General features: G+C 36.8%; 1 protein-coding gene across 2 annotated transcripts in view; it reads left to right on the forward strand.

The window, feature by feature from the left end:
* LOC117984073 (F-box only protein 33) overlaps positions 1–20,635 on the forward strand; it is a 28,935-nt gene extending 8,300 nt beyond the window's left edge. For both annotated transcript variants that reach the window (XM_069499985.1, XM_069499986.1), the window contains exons 4-13: positions 285–377; positions 669–774; positions 906–1,019; positions 1,827–1,994; positions 2,351–2,446; positions 3,516–3,644; positions 4,300–4,375; positions 5,215–5,396; positions 6,498–6,622; positions 7,083–20,635. In XM_069499985.1, coding sequence (XP_069356086.1) covers positions 285–377; positions 669–774; positions 906–1,019; positions 1,827–1,994; positions 2,351–2,446; positions 3,516–3,644; positions 4,300–4,375; positions 5,215–5,396; positions 6,498–6,622; positions 7,083–7,089 — 1,096 coding nt within the window. In that variant the 3' untranslated portion in view covers positions 7,090–20,635. The remainder of the gene's footprint in view (positions 1–284; positions 378–668; positions 775–905; positions 1,020–1,826; positions 1,995–2,350; positions 2,447–3,515; positions 3,645–4,299; positions 4,376–5,214; positions 5,397–6,497; positions 6,623–7,082) is intronic.
* The last annotated feature ends 1,379 nt before the right edge of the window (positions 20,636–22,014 follow it).

Genomic DNA, 22,014 nt, shown 5'->3' on the forward strand with positions numbered 1-22,014 from the left:
TGTATTAACGATTCAAATCGTGAACTTTATTCGGTAATGTTATCAACTTCCGTGTATTGCTGTAACACTTATTCCACGTAGAGCAGTACCTATACTTTTGATCGTATTGTTAAATAATACCCTCTGGAGTCTCTGTATTTCTCAATTATATAATTACTACACAATTTATATAGAGAGGTTTTGCATTTGCAGCGGGCGCGATACCATACATTCCATGCCGTTCGGCACCCGCTTTCGATTAAGACACGTCTGCGCGTCTTTCTTACAAATTTATTATTTTCTAGGTTCTTTGACACACAGAAGTTGCAAGAATTAGTATTCGTCGGCCCGACTTATATGCTACAGAGCCCCAATACACCAGTTGCCAAACTAAATCGGTGAGTCTTATACCCTATCCGCGGAGCGTATATAGCGCTCTCTCTGCCTAATCCCATACAAAAAAACAGGGAGAGCGCTATACGCGCGTTCATTCCGCGGATAAGATAGTATAGTGCTCTCTCTGTTACGTATCCATACAAATGAAAGAGCCAAACAGAGAGAACGCTAGTATAGAACGATTTTTCGAATATTTTAGAACTTTACAAAAACGTTTTCAGATTCTAAAAATAATTGTTTTTGATTGACGTGTATAAAAGGAGAAGGTTCTCAGTTCGGTTTTTTTTTTCCAGAATAATAACCGAGAGTTTGTTATACAAGAACATGCACTGCTTACAAAAGCTGTCTCTACTGGGTTGTGAAATGGGAACAGTTAAGAACGAAAACGACAGATACACAGTAAGCATAAAATATGTTTCGCTGAATATGATTGCGATCGTCACATCGTAGCTCTCATGGAGCTAGTCCTGCATTAGGGACCCGACCTAAAGTGCACTAGTTAATACTAATTAATAATCGTTTCCTTGCAGCACAAAAATGTCGAGTACTATTCGCGGTCATTGTCTTTCAACATAGTTCCTTCGCTCAACGACACTGTACTGTCGAGATGTAACGCCAGCCTCATGGCCTTCTCTACATTGAAAGTAAGTGTCATAACATAACATCTTTGGTCGTCAAAAAGTGTCCGTCAATATTTGCGCTTAGACACGATTGGGTGGATATTTGTCATTAAAGCGATTTATACTTTAACATTATCGGGATAAGATAAGTTTTACATTGCAGTGTTTCAGATTTTTTGTCCTGTAGCCTTAGACAGATTGCTATTCATTATCAGACTATACTTTGTGGGGTATACCAAAATAACTAACCATTACTTTGTTCCAAATTTTATTAATATGTAGTTATAAGATTTGTTCCCAGATATTAGTATAATAGTACAGTTATTTGAATATAATATCACAGGATTTGAATCATGTAATTTTTTTTGTATGATTCTGTTGGTGGTTCAATAAAAATAAAAAACCTGTGCTCTATGAATGTATAATTTGTAATAAAATAAGTAAATACGAATTAATTCTTCCTTTATAGTCGTATTCCTCATTGCTGAGGGTCGTGACTTCTTTCCATTAATCACATAATGGCAGAAGTTCTCTTGGGATAATAATGCGGTGGGTTCCCAGATCCTTCCGCATACAACTTACTAAGAGAACGAGATTTCATTATTAGGTTTTTACAGTTATTATCAGATGTTAGTGATAAAAACTGGGACTGAAGGCTTAACGTGGTCTCCGAGGTACGGAGGAAATGCCAAATTTGGACCTCCGAAATAGGTTACCCATCCTGCAGTTACCGACTAGGGTTAACGTTGCTTAACAATCGAAGTCGATTGATATGGGTTGTCACAACTAGGCCAGATGTCCGAATCAATATATTAATTTCATTTCTTGCAGCATATAGTTCTAGACTACGATCGAATGAGCACGGAAACCCTAGAAACTTTGTCAGAACTGAGCCAATGGTCAGATTTGACGCTAAACATCGGTCTCCGAAGACCTCTGACTTTACCGGACGTAGATTGGCGCCGCGCGAACAGCAGTCTGCGTGTCGCTTTAAATATTGTAAGTCCTTTTACAGCTTTATAGGGTTCCGTACCTCAAAAGGAAAAAAAGGAGCCCTTATAGGATCACTTCCTTACCTGTAGGTAGTATCATCTGTGGATCCGGCTATACTGAGCTGTCAAACGCCACAATTTAAAAAAAACCATGTTAACATTATTAAGAAAGCTCGTTAGTCTAAGTAAGAAACTATGAAGATAACAGCTTGCATTGACATCTTGAGACGCCCTCTGAGATCAGTTGTCCCTATAAACCCACATTACAAACCTAAATTGAGTGAAAAGAATGATCAATTCGTCCCTTTCTTTCCACATAAATAAGAAAAGTACAAACTATGAAATAAAATGTTTTTATTCCAGATATCCGCACCACAGAAAGTGTTCAATGAGGTTATGGAAAAAGTATTCGTAGAAGGGTTGCCGTTGGTGTCGCTCAAAGTCATGTTTTGTAAGACTGTAAGTACTTTTGTTCGTTCTTTCTATCGCGTAAACTCTTATATCTCTCTCTCTCCCACCCATCCTCTATCTCTTTTTCGCTCTCTTTTACGCTCTCTCTCCTTCCTCTCTCGCCCTCTCCCTCCTCTCCCTTTCCCCCCTCTCTATCTCTTATCAATATTTATTTGATGAGTAAATATTTAATGGAAAAGTACGATGCGTGGTCGCGTGGACTTACACTTCAATATTGAAAATTCCACCGTAAAGAGGTCGATGTAAAGCTCATATTTCCATGCATGAGTGAATGATGATGACACAGATTCAACACCGAATCGACTCCCAAGTCGATTCGGTGTTGAATCTGTGTCATCATCATCATCATCATTATCATCAGCCTGAGGACGTCCACTGTTGGACATAGGGCTTCCCTAAAGAGCGCCACCACACCCGGTCCTCAGCCTTCCTCATCCAGCCACTTCCCGCCAGCCTCTTTATATCGTCGGTCCATCGTGCTGGAGGGCGTCCCACACTACGCTTGCTTAAACGCTGTCTCCACTCAAGGACTTTCCGGCTCCAATCTGTGTAATGTGCGAAAATCTTAAGCCATATTAATTGTTTGCTGAATACTACCGCTGTGGTTGTGGTGGCGTTTTATTAATTGCCTAAATTAACTTGTCAACTAAGAGCCTTTTTTTTTTTTTCCGCTGGTAAAAATGCTATTAGGCATGCCGCACAAGGGCGGGTATGTGGGACTCACTCGCGGTTTTTTTTAACCGCCATCAGCATACCCACTAAAAAACCCAGCGGTGCCGTCCTCGTCAAGTATAAGACGTCTCAGGATCCCGGATATCGGATGCGACTGAGACGTCCTGGCGTTGGGCCGGCACAAGTTTACTCCCAATATCTAGGGCAGTAGAAGGTGAGCATACTGTCTCCTTCTCCTCCCCTGTCTTCTTCTGCGGAGCGGGTGGGCGTCGGCGTCCAGCTCTCGTTCCCGCTCCGCGGCCTCCTTCAGTGATAAGTCAACTAAGAGCCTGATATAACCATTTGACAGCGTTAATATAATATTTTTGGTGTTCGTACTGCACAGTTACATTCGGATGTTTTGTCACGCGTGGTGCTTCTGTACAAGGCGAGTCTGTGCGAGCTGGTGTGGGCCGACGCGCCCGACGACTCCGTGGATGTCTACCACAAGGTCCTCAGGCAGCAGCAGGAAGAGGTATTGTTCCTTGTATATTCCACAGGTTCGTTCTATAAAAACCTGTTGAGAGAGCTCTCCAATATGTCTTCTGGGCGTTCATTGTTTGACGTACACAATCGGGTATTTTACTACTTTTGAATTTGATAAATATTATTACTTTAATATAAACTAGGATGAAAATAATGACGTACGCTCGTAGATAGAGTAATAAAGGTAGATGCAGGAACGTTTGCTTTTTCATTCGCACTAAAAAGAGAGCACAGATAAAGTTACTGATGTGATAAACTGAGACGCAGCTAACCTATTTTTATTTGGTCGATTTAATTAGTTTTTTTTCTGTTTACGTCATTATTTTTATCCTAGTTTATAATAAAGTAATAAAAAATTGGATTCAAATACCCAATTGCCAACAAATTAAAATATAATTGCTAAGTCTCTTCACAGCAACTCTTCCCCAGGTCCTGTCTACTGATTCGCTAACTCAGTGTCTAACACTGAATGGTGGCTACCAAGCTCATTAGACATTTACGTTCAATCCATTGAAGGTTTTTTACGAAAAATTATTTTACTATCACTCAGTGAAGCAGCAATGTAGAACAATGTCAAATGAGCTGGTCATATTCAAGTGCAATGACAAATAATAATAATCTTGCGTTTTCGATTTATCTTCCAGTTCTCGATGTGTGACGTGAACCCATTAATCTTGGTGTGCTGGCAGTGCACACATCTACGGAGGCTGGTTATCCATGGTGAGTGTTCTTAGGGGTGAAACATTATGTAGTACCTGTATGTAGAAGCTGTGAGAGCTTTGTGGTTAGGACGTCCGCCTTCTAATCGGAGGTCGGGGGTTCGATCCCGGGCACACACCTCTAACTTTTCGGAGTTATGTGCGTTTTAAGAAGTTAAATATCACTTGCTTTAACGGTGAAAGAAAACGTGAGGAAACCTGCATGCCTGAGAGTTCTTCATAATGTTCTCAAAGGTGTGTGAAGTCTACCAATCCGCACATGGCCAGCGTGGTAGACTGGCCAAACCCTTCTCACTCTGAGAGGAGACCCGTGCTCTGTAGTGAGCCGGCGATGGGTTGATCATGGTGATGATGACCTGTATCCATAAAATTTTATGTGCGAACCTGTGTTTGTGTGTTACCTTTTCCACCATCTATTTCACCAATTTTGATGAAATATGGTACAGAGTAACTTACATAGCTTGCACCGTATTATTATTTCAAGAAAACTCCTATCATTAAAATCATTAAACTCTTCTCAGACCTGGGCGCTTTTGGAACCCGCGAAGCTTTAGTTTTAAGTTTGCGTAAAAATTATCACCACTATATCTTACAAATCCAACAACTGACAATCAAAAAGTGTAACTTAGTACCTATTTTAAATAAATTATTTGATTTTGATTTTGATTTGATTATGTGATAAATGAATAGGCATCATGACCCTCAGCAATGAGGAATACGACGCACAAGAGAATTAGCCACATTGTCTCTAATAAATCCCATTAAATTGGTTTGTCAGTTTTTGAGGAATTAGGAAAATGGAAATGAACGCGGCATGTTATTGAAGTGTTGTGATTCTAGGCTACTGGATATGGCATTACGACCTGCTCGGCTTCGTGCGTCTGCGCAAGTCTCTGCGGGAGCTGGAAATATCCGCCATCTACAGCAAGGACAACCGCTTCAGGTCCGCCACGTGCACCAACAAACTAATTCGCGTGCTCACTCGCGACGCGCAGAAGCCGGTCGACGCTGAGTACGTGCAGGTGAGGAACAACACTAGTGCTGTTTAGCGACCCGCCTTGCCTTAGCTCGGCTGCTGGAGACATCCGCCACAACAGCAAGGACAACCGCTTCAGGTCCGCCACCTGCACCAACAAACTAATTCGCGTGCTCACTCGCGACGCGCAGAAGCCGGTCGACGCTGAGTATGTGCAGGTGAGGAACAACACTAGTGCTGTTTAGCGACCCGCCTTGCCTTAGCTCGGCTGCTGGAGACATCCGCCATCTACAGCAAGGAGAACCGCCATCTGCAGCAACAACCTGAATACGCGGACGAAGTCGCGTCGATTTGATGCTGATGCGTTACGACACGACACGACACGTCCGACAAGTATGATATCCGCCTTAAAGTTTTTGTGGTAAACCACGCGAAGTGACACTACATGAACTCACCATCGGGACGAGTTACTTACTTATTTTATTTGTTTTATTTTTAGAATAGGTACTAATAATTATGATTCCTCTTTAAATTAGCATCCTCACCTTGAAACTAAAACAGATAAAAAGTTCTATTTAGCTTTCTGAAGATTTACGAAAAACCGTTTTTTCGAACAACTCGCTCTTTCGAAAATTTCGTCGTCAAGTTCGGAAACAAATATATATAGAGCGGACTCGATTCATTATGCGTCTCGCAACGAGGAAAAGTAATTGGGTATTTTCCTACTTTTGAATTTGATAAATATTATTACTTTATTATAAACAAGGATAAAAATAATGACGTACGCTCAAAAAGATATTAAAATCCAACAAAGATTTACAAAGTTACAGGCATTTTAATTTTGGAGTGGGAGGGTCTTCTATCCCTTTCTCGCAAAACGAAAATTTGTATGAAACCGCACGAAGCTACTATGGCATTAGTGAGGTGTGACGTCAAAATTCTATATCGCTATCTCTGTCTAATCAGAAATATTTAAATGCTTATAACTTTTTTGTTATTTGATCGATTTAATTAGTTTTTTCAGTTTACGTCATTATTTTTATCCTACTTTATAATAAAGTAATAAAAAAATTGGAGACAAATACCCAATTCCGCTGTATGGGCACTTGTGTACGAACAAGAAACAATATCGCAATAACGATTCCAGGAAGTGAACTCGTACACGGAGTTTACGTGGTCTCCAGTGCCGTGGGAGCGCCTGCACCCCGCGCTGCGGCCGCGCGCGCTCGCCGCGCACCGCGCGCAGTACGTGCTGAGAGAGACCAACCGCACGTGAGATATTACTTTATTCATTCCTAGCTTATGCCCGCGACTTCGTCTGCGTGGACTACACAAATTTGGAACCCCCATTTTACTCCCTTAAGGGTTGAATTTTCAAAAATCCTTTCTTAGCGGATGCCTACGTGATAATAGCTATCTGCATGCCAAATTTCAGCCCGATTCGTCTAGTACCTCTTCTCTTTATATATTTAGATCATAGTTTTTACAGCTATGCCCCTTTCTGCTTTTAGAGTTCCGTTTTTATGGTTCCATACCTTGGGGTGCCAACGGGACCCTATTACTAAGACTGTCCGTCCGTCCGTCTGACTGTCCGTCAGCGGGCTGTGTCTTGTGAACCGTAATAGGTAGAGAGTTGAATTTTTACAGAATGTGTATTTCTATTGCCGCTATAACTACAAATAATAAAAATAACTTATTTTATTTTATTTTTATACATCATTTTTTTTTACAGATTCTAAGCAAAACAAATGAAGAAACATTGACATGTGTGTAGAGTTCCACCACACCAAGTTACCTGCAGCAAAACAATGTTAACTCGTAAGACCTTCCAATGAAATTCCAAAAATATATTTATACACCTTTACTTTCATAGTAATATCTCCAAATACTTTTGACATCGTTAAGAATTTATAAAATCTTAAGCAAGTTGGGTTGGGCGCTCAATTCCCAAATCCACACATCAATTGGGATGATGACTATGTCAAAAATACATTATTTCTTAGGAACTATTATGATTGTAGAGGGTCTTCCAGAATTCGTAAAATCCAAGTCCGCTGTTAGTTTTAAGTTTGCTAACCATTTTAAACTATCGATTTAACTAAAAAATTACGTCAGATGTTTATGACGTCAGATCTATTATATAGTATTTCAGACAAGCTCCCTTAGGTATTAAGCGCGCGTTTTGACGTTTGATAAAAAGTAGCTCATTTGACTTGTAGTCATCATCCCTATTGTATAATTGAAAAATTGGGACAAAGCCGCACTGGCACCTTGCAATGTTTCTATTTTCTTTAGTTTGATATTAATTCTGAAAACTAACGGATGATGCTAGTCTTCCACTGGCGAAATATAATTGTTTGAGGCCAAAATGGCGACCTTACGACTACAGCTAAGCAAAACATCGTGTCGTATACACTTATCTTTTTAATATTGACTAAAAAAAATTGATTTATTGAATATTTTCAATATATTATAACACATATTAAATCAAAATATATCAGCATTAATGAAATATTATATAATCGAATATACTAAGGTATCACTTTTTATAAAGGTCTACGCATATTACACAGACTACGCCGACTCTACTCCGACTTCATTCTGACTCAACTCACAGGGTTATATTGGCTTCTTTACAGTGGAATTTTGAACGTTTAATTGAAAGAAGTGTACGACACTTGGACCACGCATGGTCCACACGTCTTACTTCTTCCAAAATTCAAAATTCTTAAAATTACACCGTAATGAACAGGATCTAAAGGTCACATTTCCATGCTTTACTGTGAGTTGAGTCAGAGTGGAGTCGGAGTAGAGTCGGCGTTAAGTCTGTATAAACCTTTAGAATTACTAAGAAGTCTTAATATACTAACTTTTCAATATTTATAACTAGGTAAATGCGTCAATATTAGAAAGATATTTTATAATTTTAAATGAATTATAATCTTTAAATTTAAAATTCTCTTGTTATAATCGGGTATCGGGTTTTTCAAAATTTGAGTCTTTTCTAGTTATTAAAATTTTTAGTCGTAAGATATTATATCGTTAGAAATGAATTATGTTTACGTTGTCGCCTTCAAACTAATCTGTGTAAAATTAAACATCCAATTACAATTATTATTATTAGATATTCAATTAGGCCTAAAAAGTTGTCTCGAATAATTTCCAAACGACATGTGAAATCCTATTTATTCATTGGCCGATTAGTAAAAGTAATCTAACTTAAAACAATATTACGAAAGTTCCTTTACATAGAATAAAAAAAGTATTAAAGGTTTACAAACATTTTACAAAAAATCTAATACTTAAAAATTAAAGCTGCGTGCATACCAATAAAAAATTGCATCATATGTTAAACTTGATACGTGTTTTCCACGTAAAGTCGTCCACACTGACGAAAGTTTATGTTTCGACGTAATTTTCTTCGAATACAGCGCACAAGGCTAGTTTTTAGTGTTGCGAGACATTTGCTTAAGTTACGTCCCCGAGAGTTCGGCGGCTGCGTTTTCGGTCGTAGTATACAGTTGGCACTTGGCACGATAAATGTTTTGAAAAAAAACGCGCCGAAAAGTACGCAACGGAACTTTACGTAGTGTTTTTTACAGCGCAGAACATGGCGGCAATGTTAACTTTCGGTCCATGTCACGCGTTTTGAGCTATACAAAATACATTGAATGTGTTCTAGCCAAAATAATCGCTAGACGGAAGGTGCGGTGGTACCTACGCCGCACAAGCTAGAAATTCAGTAGACATGTCATAGGTAACTTAAAAAACGTTGCGAGCGTATTCCGCCGAACTTTTGGCAACGTAATTTACGCAAATGTGTCGCGGCACATACCTATTGGTGTGGATGCGGTTTTACATTGCACTTAGTATATATCTCAATATATAATCTGTAGGTGTTAAAACACAGAGCATGTAAATATATAGCTTTACACAGCGTTTAGCGAAGGAAATCGAGCCTTTGAAGTCGAGAAAACAAAACGAGTACCTTAATACAAATGTATAAAACAATTACATTATGGTTAAGTCATAGTCAAAGTCAATTTTCACCAAATTACTAACAGAGTGTTTATATGTATAAAAATAATGTTTCATCTGTGGTCATAAACTTGGGCAAATGAAAAGACTTTGAGGTCGGCCGCATATTATCAGAAATTGTATGTCAGAAAAACTCTGTACTATATCCCGCAGGCATACCATACAGTGCCAGAATATTGCTGGATCAGATGTACGCTTTGACGTTCGCAGAATGAGTGGGACAGAAAGTTTTCAGAAAGAAAATTTCTGACTATGAGCGGCCTTGAAGTTATAGTCAATGTAGATAACATTAGATAAGTGATTAGCACTGTCAATCGAAAAAATGAACAACGAAAAAATGTTGAATTTTTTCCATCCTGTTGTAAATTAGTATAACTTCATTCACAAGCTAATGACAACAGATGAACAAAAATAAAAATTCGAAAAAACAGAGTTTCCTAGTAATTTCTAATATGTGTAGTGAATTGAGAATCGCCGAATGATATGTTTACTGGCAACATCTCTCAAAATAATTACGAATTTATCGCGTAGTTGGAAAAAAGCTGAAACGAGTGCGCGCCAAATTTTGCCTAGAATCGCCCGTGGAATATTATTTAAACAACTGTGCGATTCTTTAGTATAGCTTTACGCAGGCAAGACATGTCGTTTGACAAAACACGAAAAGACGTGGTAACAACGTCATAAGGGCCCAGGAGATAAACACGAAATTAACACACAATGCGGTAATCGCAATTGCTATTATTGGCTGAATATATGGCAGCGATATTATATTTTAGCCAATTACGAGGGAGTGTCGGCCAATCAGTATTGATTATCGTAGTGTGATAGCTACATTGTGGCGATTGCAGTCACCTCTGATTGGCTGACACTCTTTCGTTAATAGCCAAAATGCAATGTTGCAGCAAGAATACGATTAATTTAGCCAATAAAAACAATTGAGATTGTAGCAATGTGACGATCATACAAACACAACTTTTGAGCCGCAGATGTGATTGCGATCGTCGCAATGTAGCTATCAAACTTTCGTGGACATTGATATAATGACGACGCATCTCTTGCTCAGATTGTATTAAAAAGAGAGAGTGAGAAGCGAGATGTTGCACTTTTGTATTATTTTCATGGCAAAAATCCACGAATATTTTTTAATCTGTGTTGCTCTATGTCGTTAACATGTCTTTGCCTTCGTATTATTATACTAAATAGACAAAAAAACGAATAACTAGTGAGAATATTCAATTTTTTACTTCAATTTTTATATAAGACCAAAATATATTGAATAGTTACGCAACTTTTGACGCGCAAAGACTACGAAGCGTTCGTGTGTAATTTTTTGAGTAAACAAAACGCGTCGCTAGTTGGAATGTGAACCTACCTTGGTAATTGGAAATATTGCGATAAGTACTGGCAAATTTTTCGATACTCGGTATAGCGTGAAACCAATTATAGGACGCGTCCGTAAGCCGCGGCTGATAGCCGTGATGTGCACAGTCATTTGGAGCGCGGCTTGCAATATATTATCTCTCAGACTATCTAGATACCTATAATTAATCGTTGCTGTCAGCTGCGTTCAATAATTTGTTTCCGTCTTAGAGTTAAAAGATTACAGTTTGGTGCTCGGATGACCCAACTCTAGAAATAACCTTTCTCGTACTACGCCATAGGCTGCACAGCCGTTGACTTAAATTTCAAATGAGTAATTGCTATATTTCAGCCAGCTAAGTGTCTGAAGTTAGGTTTTTAAAGTTTGGGAGCTGTTCAGGAGTATAACTTACACATAGCCATATTGAGCAAGTTTTCTTTTGAAGCGAAGCTTCTATAGCGTAGCGTAAACCGAAAAAATAAGTCACTGTAACTGTTAACTTCTTGCACGGCTAAACTACTATCTCGAACACACACACGTTCTAACCACGTGCGCGCACCTTCTAACCGCGCTTGCTTTGGAATTTTAACCTTTATAATATTTTAACAAGTAGTTACATACATTCATAACTTAAATTTTAATAAAAAATTCAATAACATATACTTCTACTAAAAATTACTATCACCGAAGCGTAGAAGTTTCGCTTCTGTTGGGCGCATGGACACAATAATTATAGTATAATCAAGGACGGACGTCCCCCAACGCCACCTGTTTTCCAAAAAGTTACACTCGAAGCTCTAAAAGTAAACATCTAGTCATCAAAACCGTGGGCCAATTGTACATATGAAACCTACACACTTATACCCGCGGTCGAGAAATCTGCACAAAACGTAACAAAGTATTACAAAAATACATATTATAATTTATATATCAACTCTATAGCTTTAAGAGAACGGAAATCTCGACACTGTATAAAATACAGTTATTTTTGTCATACGTGCCACTCTGATTTTCGCGAAGTCATCTAGATTTTTGCGCGAAACGTGAAACTTGTATATAGGTGTTACTTTTTAAGCGAAGACACGATTTTTAGTCATTTAAAAAATGTTTAAAGACCGTTGCATTTAATTGCAATGTCACGGTAAAGGTAGTAACATATTTTTGAAACTATTCCAATCAATTTTCAATCAATTTGTGATGGCCTCCCTGAATAAAATGGTGAGTTTTATTAATTGCATACCCCTACCAAGAAAGCCAGCTTCTATATTAGACTAAATCCTTCTTACAACCGGGTCAGATTGTAGTCAAGGGCTAACTTGTTGTGTAAAATAATTTGTAGGTAAATGCTTACACCTTATTTTACCGTATGACCAGAACGTGAGGTCATATTCGCGTTTCAAAAATATGATGCTTCCCTAACTGTGTATACACTTTACAATATAATCTATATGATTACTAAAACGTATATGTTACTAAAAATCGAAATGTTTTTAAAACGTGTGACGAAATTACGAAAAACTAACTATAGACGAACGATCGAAAATTATTATCATCACCTTGTACATTCTAGACGAAAGTTCAGGCTGGATTTTCAGTTAGTTTTATTTCAGGAAACAAAATAGTCCGTCCCCAAGATTGCTTTTAAATACACTGACTAAAAATTTAACTGAAGGCTTTAAAAGTTTATCAATCAATCCGTAGCACTATGCCATGACGAAATACAAAGAACACATCTTGCATTAAATGTATTTGTAATTATCTCATGTAGATGACGATCAATATAGCATCAGTTCAATAAGTAACTTAGGATTGATAAGATAAACGCTAAATATATCAAAATAATTAGTTTAAATTTCTGTTTCTGTTACCAAAGATCAAGTCATCGCATAGTGCTATGAATTGGACGAGTAATTTACTTACACAAAACGCAAAATGTACAAGTATTGATGATGTAGGTAAATATACTAAAAAATCTCAAAATCATAGTCACGCACAAACAATGTGATCTTAAGAGTAACCCAATACTTATTCAAAATATGCCTTTAACTATAGTGTACAAAAAAAATATTTTAAAGATATATTGAAAACATTTATCTTCGATTTCTGTAATATCGAGTTGTGCTAAACAATATAATATAACACATATAATCGAATAATCATTTCACTAGGCCAATTTTAATGTGTATGAAAAAAAAATTTGCTTCAAATAGGTTATAGTACTAAGTACTTTTATTAGGCTGAGTATCCACTATGTACATGAACCCGACACAGTAATACTACTTGGTACTTCTGGAAAAGTCATACAAACTACAAAGGAGACCGAGAACGTATAATATCATAATCTATTTGTTCTTAGCTGACAAAGATAAACAAATCTCCTTGGAGAAACACGTCAAGAGTCAATCTATAGGCTAATTTGCACACAAGTTTATTTTAACTCTTCTGTCAATTAAGAAAGAATAGATTTAATAAGGGTGGAGCAGAGAGCGCTACAGGTTCGCGAACCCAGTGGACACTCGGCTTTAGATAACGAAACTCACTATGTTATTAATAAAAATAAATAAAAAATTGTTTCCTTCAAATATTTTTTAAGATGTTTGTAAAAAAGTTCGACGCGAAGAACATAATATATTGTAAGGCAACGAAGAGACTTACCAACATACATTCCCTGAGACTGAGACAAAATAGAAGAGGCTTAGATCAAATAAGAACATAAATGTATTACAAAATAATTTTAAGAACAACCGAGACGGTTACGGCAAAAGTTCACATCGTTAAAAAATTAAAACAACAAAACTTTATTTCTATACTATAGTTTGAATAATCACAAGTTCCTACTGCATGACTGTAATAAATAGTAAATAAAAAGTTTTATTTGTTTGCAAATGTATTGTTTTAAAATTTTGTCAGTAAAACAGAAGCATACAAAAAAAGTTCAAATCTTATTTCTCGAATCGAATTGCTGTTCATTATCAGCAGATATTATATAGGGCATACCAAAATACCAGTCACTGAGTTTTAAAATATTAGATGAAAATAAATTCATATCTTTACAGAATATTGTTACTCTTACAGTGTTCGGGATTAAATATTACACATCGAATAAATAATTGACAGCTTCGGCTTCAAAGAGCATCGTCTCTGTCGTTGAGACTGATAAGATAGCGACAAAACGTCACATATGTATCAGTGACAGATACGACACTACAAATCCGAAGCTGTCCACTTATCGCTTTCTGAAAGTGGATGATATGTACTGTTGAGTACTGTACTTACTTAAAAATCGACACAAAATATCTGTAAATAAACAAGAATTATTATTTATTATTGACACTTTTGCCGTAGCTGCTTTAACTTTAACATCTGACATATATTGAATTGTGATATAAATACAAATGACAACCGTATCTTAAGAACATTAACAATGGAAAACATCATTCCCGCCTCTTGTTTTAATTATTTGTTTGTCTCTGGTCCCCTTTTCGATAAGGCAGCTTTAAATATAGAAAATATTGTGTTTTTGCTATTATGACACTATTATCGGTCTTGTTATTCTGATGGATTTTAATAGTAGGGATTATGTACGAATTAATCGATGTAGTAATATGCCTCATTATTTTCTATTTGACATTTTCTTAAGCCAATCTTTTCTAATCGTTGATAAGTATATGTAAAAATTGAATAGATACGTTAGTCGTTATATAAACGTTTACTGTGAAAATTCAAATCTATTTGATCCAAACTTGCAGATAGCTATCTCTTTTACTCTCTCTAGAGAGCGAGATATCTTATATGTCATGTAATATGAAAGTAACTATGATAAAATCTAATAGTATGATCCGGGATTTAATACAATCCCTAAAAGTTAAGAATAGCAGGGCCGAATAAAATAGCATATCGATAAGTATGCATATCTAATAATGAATTAATTCGATCAAAAAAATATCAACACCAAAGAGGTTTAATAGGTATGTATACTTTGTGTTGTGGTAGGCACATACTATATACTAATGTGAAGGGGACAGAGATACTTTTTATCACCAAGACTTCAATAAGGCTGTGAAACAACTTGATTCGGTTTAGCTTTTCAAATTGAATCTATCGAAAGTAAGGTTGGATGAATCAGATAACTACTTATTACTTTAAAAGGTAGATTAAAATAGGTATAGACTGGCACTAATTTAATGTGAAATATTAAAATCATATTATTAAAATGGCATAAATATCAATATCGTGCCGTATGCCATAAATATCAATAAAAACGTTCACACTTACCATTGTCACTTGTCAGCCGCTGATTGTAAGCGATTTTGTCTGGTAAGAGGCTTCGGCCGTACCTAGTTACCACCCTACGATTTAGCGTCCCGGCACGATGCCTTGTTAAAACCGATCAGGGGTATGGGCTTAATGAAACTGCCATACCCCTTCCAAGTTAGCCCGCTTCTATCTTACATTGCATCATCACCTACCTCGTATCAGAATAAAAATAAAAAAGCGAACGTTACGCAGTGTACTGCTTGTCCATAAATATTCGCCATTTCGTTCACACCAAACCGACAATGCGCTATTACAGTACGCGGCTAAAAGTGATGAACATCGACCTTTAGAATGACATTTCATCTTTGTAGAGCGTTGTCTCTGTCACTCATACGTATATGACGCTTTGTCGGTCTTAACGACCGAGACAGTGCTCTATAAATCTGCTGTCTCCTAAATATCGATGTTCATCACTTTTGGTCGCGTACTGTACGTTATACGTAGTCGCTGACTATTTGCGGCGGATTATATTATACTACGCCAATACGCGTTACGGACGTACGTAGACTATACGTAGCTATAGCGTATTTTCAGCATAGTGTGAACGAAAAATACAGTCTGAATTTACTTTTATAGTTTACACTAAGGCTTACAGTACCTAGTACCTGACATTACGTTAGGTGTGAACGCTCACTAAAAAAATAAACTATAGAACTGAAACCATGCTGTCCAATTTAATAGAAAACATTGCGAAAAGGACGCCATTACATTTATAGATGGTTACTAAACAGCAGTTACTGGTTTCAAAAAAAAACTAAACAGCATTTCGTTTTAAAATCATGTGATATTGTTATTCTATTAATAAATTTCAAATTATGTGTACCTGTTAAAACAAAGGATTAGTGTCAAAACTGAAATATTTACATTATATAGCCATGTTATATAAAATATATAAAGTTAACTGATTCCTACCAACCAAACATAGGGCATGACAATAATTTAATTAATAATCCCACCTGTATAAGATTTTTAATAACGTAAATCGATATAAATATCTGCAAATGCCAAATTATGTGGCTTAATATCATGCCCTATGTTTAATATGATTTCATTAGAACTTGCTCAAAATGTTTTGCATTTTGTTTCTATTGTTTTTGTGATCCAAAATCGTAATTACATATTTTTGTAAAGGTTTAAATCTGAGATATGACCCTGTCCGCTTATATGCGATTAGACTACAGTATTATATTAAATGTCTGAATCAGACAAGATTTTACAAAAAGTTGATGAGTAAACGAACTTACCCGTGAAGTTTTATCATAATAAGTACTTCACTTTGTAAAAATTTTATATCTGACGAATGAAGCAACGAAACATATTTTTTGTTCTTTGAGCAAGTTCTAATAATCACGAAGCTAACCGAATTGCCTAGATTTAGATCAAAATTGTTGTACTTATCCATCTGTAGTAGTAATAAAAGGGAATGGGGAGAAGTATTAGGAGAATCAAGTGTTAAACAACTGTTATCGGGTGTAATCGGGCCCACTTTCCTTCTTTTTGTATCTCAATTTATATTTAGGTACGCTATGTTATTTTCTATTTGACCAGCGGCGTATCTGTATAATACGGCAGGTACAACTGAATGACAGAAAAAAGTAAAGGTGCATTTACATATTTGCATGAGGTGCGAGACGGGACACAAGACGTATGTTCACTCATTCGTCTCTGGTCTCGTCTCGAACTCGCGTAGTAGCGAGAGTATGCGCTGTAATGTAAGTCAATGGCATTACTGGTGAGTGGCGAGCTGATGCGAGAACGAATATGTAAATGCACGGTAAGGTATAGTTGTATACTTGTTGGTCGTAAAACGAAATCGTTGTCTATATACTCGTTGACAAGTCTAAAACTAGAATGGGTCTAGTTTATAAAATTTCTTATTTCACGACTAGAAGTAATAATACTTTACTGTTAATGCAGTCAAAATATAGTGACATTTTCAGTGTCTAAGCCTACATTACATCGACTCAAACTCAAAATATTGCAAAAAAAATAGTTGAGTTGTACAGATTATAATATTTATATCGATTAATCGAATCGGTATGTTACGATCTTACGATAGTCGTAGAGAAACAATGATGGAGTGTAAGTAAATATCCAATATCGTTGCTGGAAAGTGGGCCGAGTTTTTATAATATTTTTATAAGTTTATTTGTGTTTTTAGATCTTAATGTTGTATATCTATAATATATTATCTATTTAACTTTGATATAGTATTGATTGAGAGTTACTGAGGGTTATATATTTTTATGTCGAAATTTTCTATTCAGTTCTAACGAATATGGGTGTTTCTTGGTTTCATTTATAATTTTATATAGTAAAAATAGGTATAGGACGCGGAATAAGAGCCTACATGAATACAACACACATAAGTCAGCTGTCAAAAAATAATCGAACGCGCTCCGGAAAGATCTCTGCTATTTAGTACTAGACTTCGCAGATTGGACGTACGCTTCTGGAGTCCGCAGAAAGAGTGGGATAGAAAGACCGACAATTTCTGATATGCGGATGGCGTTATTTTGTAAAAAGCACGCAATGAAAAACGCTATCGATTTTGCTCTCTCTTTTTGCTATGGAGCCAATAATTGTATAAATTCATCTCTATTGTTGAAGTGAATAGGTTATTACCCGTTCATATGTTACACTATGACACTCGTGTCTAATCGAACGGACCACACCACAGCGATAACAATACCGCCAGACATTGATTGTCCATGATTAATTCACAGATTCCGCTTTTTGATTTATTCCTGAGACATGTAGAGGTCTTACCGACGTTACGTCGCCTACGTACGTATATTAATTTGACAACAGATTGACACGATGCAGTGCGTTGTTTGTCATTTTTTGTTCTATTTGAACAATGTCAGTGTCGTCAAGTGAAGAAGCAAAATATTCAGATAGGTAGTAATTATATAAATGTTCATATTTTTCTGTTTTCAAAACTAAAATTAAGTTTATATCTTTAGTTGACCCATTTTTCAGCAAACAAACCGATGCCGACACAAAATAAAATGTCTGCTAGCGATATATCGAGGAGGTGCTGTCCATTGTCGTGTCTCGTCGTGCCTAAATCGCTAAAAATCGCTAAAAATTGTGTTGTATTGTAGCAGCCAAAAATTTTGTTATCATTAAGAACGTTGCAGTGATCGCGATTTGACGGGCCGTTTGCTAGCAAGTGCTGCAACTACTGGTAGCGTTTGTGCCCGCAGAGGACAGCGTTCAACCCGACCGCAGGGTCAATTCAGATTGGCACCGAATCGGAGCGAATTTCCAAAATATAGTATATTGATCTCTATCTCCATTACGTACGTAAAACACAAAGTGCCACTGTGAATCGATCCCAAGTCTGGTATGAATGAATTTTCTTATCATTTTGACTGCCGCACTGTGACTGTGGCACGTCTTTATACTGTCCTCGTCGTCCACGTGGACCCTAGCGGGTAGCGGAGTAACTGCTCAGGGCGTGGCACGTCTAAAAGGTGCCTTAGACTTTTATACACTTTCCATTATATGGACTCGGTTTATACGTAACTTCAATGTGTGGTGGCTCTCAGTGCGCGTCCTATGCGTCGTAGTTTAGGCGTTATGTATAAGTGACATAGTTTTTAAAAGTAACCGTTAATATTCACGTACAACCTTTTGCCTTGAGACCGCTTGTTGTAACGGTAGATATATATTCAAATATATTTGTCTGTTTGCATATTTTATCAAATATTATGAAATTTTATCAGATTTATAACATAATGCTGTATGCGGATGCGCGTTTAACAGTTTTCGTGTTCATTTTTGCCAAAAAATGCTTGAGTACCTTAAATTTCATAAGCAATTTAAGTATAGTATACTTGTAGTATAGCAATTAACAAATAACAATTATTATGAAAATTATAACCTTATTATGGATCTTATATTGACAGGTATAATCTATTAAATCAAATGTACTGCTAAATGCCGGTGAATACCTATACCTACCTATAATTTGTTTATTTAATAAAATAACAATGCAATAATATACTTAACTATTGAATCTATACTTATGAATATGATAAAAAATTGCGTCCATAATTTGATTTGCATCATTAACAAATCAAGTGCTACAATTACTTTTTTTGCAAGATATAAAATTTAAGAAATACGTACTTTTGTTTTACTTTTTATATATTGTATATTCAATACAATATATGTTATAATAAATATTGTATTCAATATATTATAATATATAATTATATATTTTATATTGTTGTTTTTTTAGATTCGGTTATAATGATGAAAACTATTAATCAATGAGCAATACTCTACCAATAAATAATTATTAGATATAATTAAATACTTAACCTTTATTGTGATACGTTTATGCCTTTATTATGGAAAAATTATCATAAAAAAGCATATCAAAAATTATATTATAATTTCTGCTTTGTGGGCTGAAAAACTGCATTTCGCTACATAAGTACTAAGTAGGTATGTGTGAGTAAAAGATATATTAATTTGCTTGCCATCAAAACCTAATCGAAACGCTACTTAATATTCAAGTGTACCTGAAAAGCCACAAGCGATCTTTTGATTTAAAAAATATATATACGGCCAGTAAGTGAATTTATTCTATTAAGAATTTAAGCGGGAAGACCCCGTCTGCCCGCGAAATTAAAATTTAATTTGGTTGTTCGCAATTTGTAAACTAATACGACAAAGTAGGCTTATGGCATTCAAATTATATCCTAGCAGTATCATCTTCATAGGCTTTTATAAAAAATTTCACTTGAAAGTGTCCAGTTTAAGAATTTAGTCAAAATAATGAGTTTGCCGTGAGCTACTCACAAATTAGTCATTATTTTGACTAATTTCTTAAACTGGACACTTTCAAGTACAGATTTTTATATAAACCTGTAAAGATGATATTGCTAGGGGCGAAATTTGAATGCCATAAGTCTACGTTGTCGCATTAGTTTACAAATTGTGAAAACCCAAATTAAATTTGAATTTCGCGGGCAGACCCGTGTCTTGGGCCTTAACCTTTACGCACTGTAGTGCGTCAATAACTGTATGACGGAAGTGTGCTTCTGTTCCGTCATCCGAGTTCTATCCGTCATCCGTGAGAATACCAGCGATATCTACGACATAATATGTCATAAGAAGCCACCATACAAAACAAAAAGGAACTACTTTTCTGGGACTCGGATCGGATGAGTGCGTAACCGCCGTAAAGCATTGCGTTCAGAAACAAATTTTAAAAGCTATTTAAATAAAAACTTTGTGGCCGGATTTCGTATAAAATTTTAGAAACACGTCAAATCAAGATTTACTTAGAATTGTCAATTTAAGATTTACTTAGGTACCTACTTAAATTTTAAGAAGCGTTTCTATTCGTATAAGACCAGCTATTTAAAACTGTTAAAAGCCGCATCTTTATTTTAACTGAAAATCAATTCATTGTTATAAGGCCTGTACTTATATCCGTTTCGAATTTGGTCAAACTGTGTACCGTTAAAACTCAATAATGTATTTTTTCTATATTATTATAGTTACTTATACATATTATATGTCACTAATAAATATGTTCGTATGTGTAGCAATTTTTGGTTTTATTTCTTGTCTAGTGAATTATTTATAGAACTAGCTGTTTGTGTGTAGATTCATATGATATGTTTGCACGAGGTTTCGCTTTCGCCCCGATGTTTTCCATCACCGTTAACGAAAGGTGCGGTGAGGTGCCTGCCCGGGATCGAACCCCGTACGCTCCGAAAAGTGGCTGATGTCTTAGCCACGGTTCCGCTCCCCAATTGCCATTTCAACCTGTCGCGTACTATGGGTACTTGATATTGAAAACTATAGATTTAAGGTCAAAAGGAAGTATAAACAAGTGGGTTATAAAGGTTGCCCATATCGGTCGCCCACGTAATGGGCACATACAGTACCTACGTGACGGCTGTCAATTATTGGTTTACTCGTTCTTTTGTGCACACCTACTCGCACTTTTGCTACCGTTTAGCTAAGGTGGTATAGCGTGAAATATCAGCCTGTGGAAGTCCACTGATGATCAGCTTTTCCCAAAAAGCGCACTTCAAACACCACCAAACCTGGTCCTCAACCTTCCTCAGCCCGCTACCTTCTTTATATCGTCGGTCCATCTTGATGGAGGGCACCTCACATTGCGCTTGTTTGCGGTCTGAACCCTAGAACTCTCCGGCTCCAGCGGCCATCGCTCCTACGGCAAGCATGGCCTGCCCACTGCCATTTCAACTTGCTGATGATTGGGATTTGCGGCCATATCAGTGACCTAGTTTTCTTCATAATGAAATAGGTGCAGTGGGTACCTACCCATATACGTACTTCCAAAAGTTGTATTTTTTTAAATAACTAGGTATATAGGCTAGCGCTTGATTGCAACCACACCAAACAGGATGTACCTAGATCTACCTATAGTAGATTAGGGACCTACGCTACGAGTATCTATAGTACGCGATAGGTCGAGATGGAAATCGGGCAAGGAGCGCCCCGCACAGCCCCCGTGCTCCCGACGACGACGTGACTTGCGGGTGTGCAGGGCGTCCTGCCGCCTCATACCCCGATTGCCATCTCGATTCTCAACCTGTCGCGGACTATAGGTAGGTAGGTATTATTCTACAGAAATAAATGAACGATGTCTAACAGTTAACGCTTGAGTCATACAATCGTGAGTCAAAGCTCGTAGGAGACAGGTGTAGCACCGACGTGGTAGCATGCGCCCACGGCACATCACTGGGTTAAGGTTGGGCCGAGATTATCAATGCTTCCATCGAGTTGCATCGTATAGGCTAGAGTAGCAAACCTCTGAGTACGAAACTTGCGATTTTTTAAATTATAGACTAGCACTTGGCTCGATCATCATTGACATTCTAGCAAGTGATGCTAAGATGTAGCGCACTTGCTTAGAAGATATATATTTACACTTGACTTAAAGGTACTAGAATTG

This window comes from Maniola hyperantus, chromosome 7 (genome assembly GCF_902806685.2).
Source record: "Maniola hyperantus chromosome 7, iAphHyp1.2, whole genome shotgun sequence".
Lineage (NCBI taxonomy): Eukaryota > Metazoa > Arthropoda > Insecta > Lepidoptera > Nymphalidae > Maniola > Maniola hyperantus.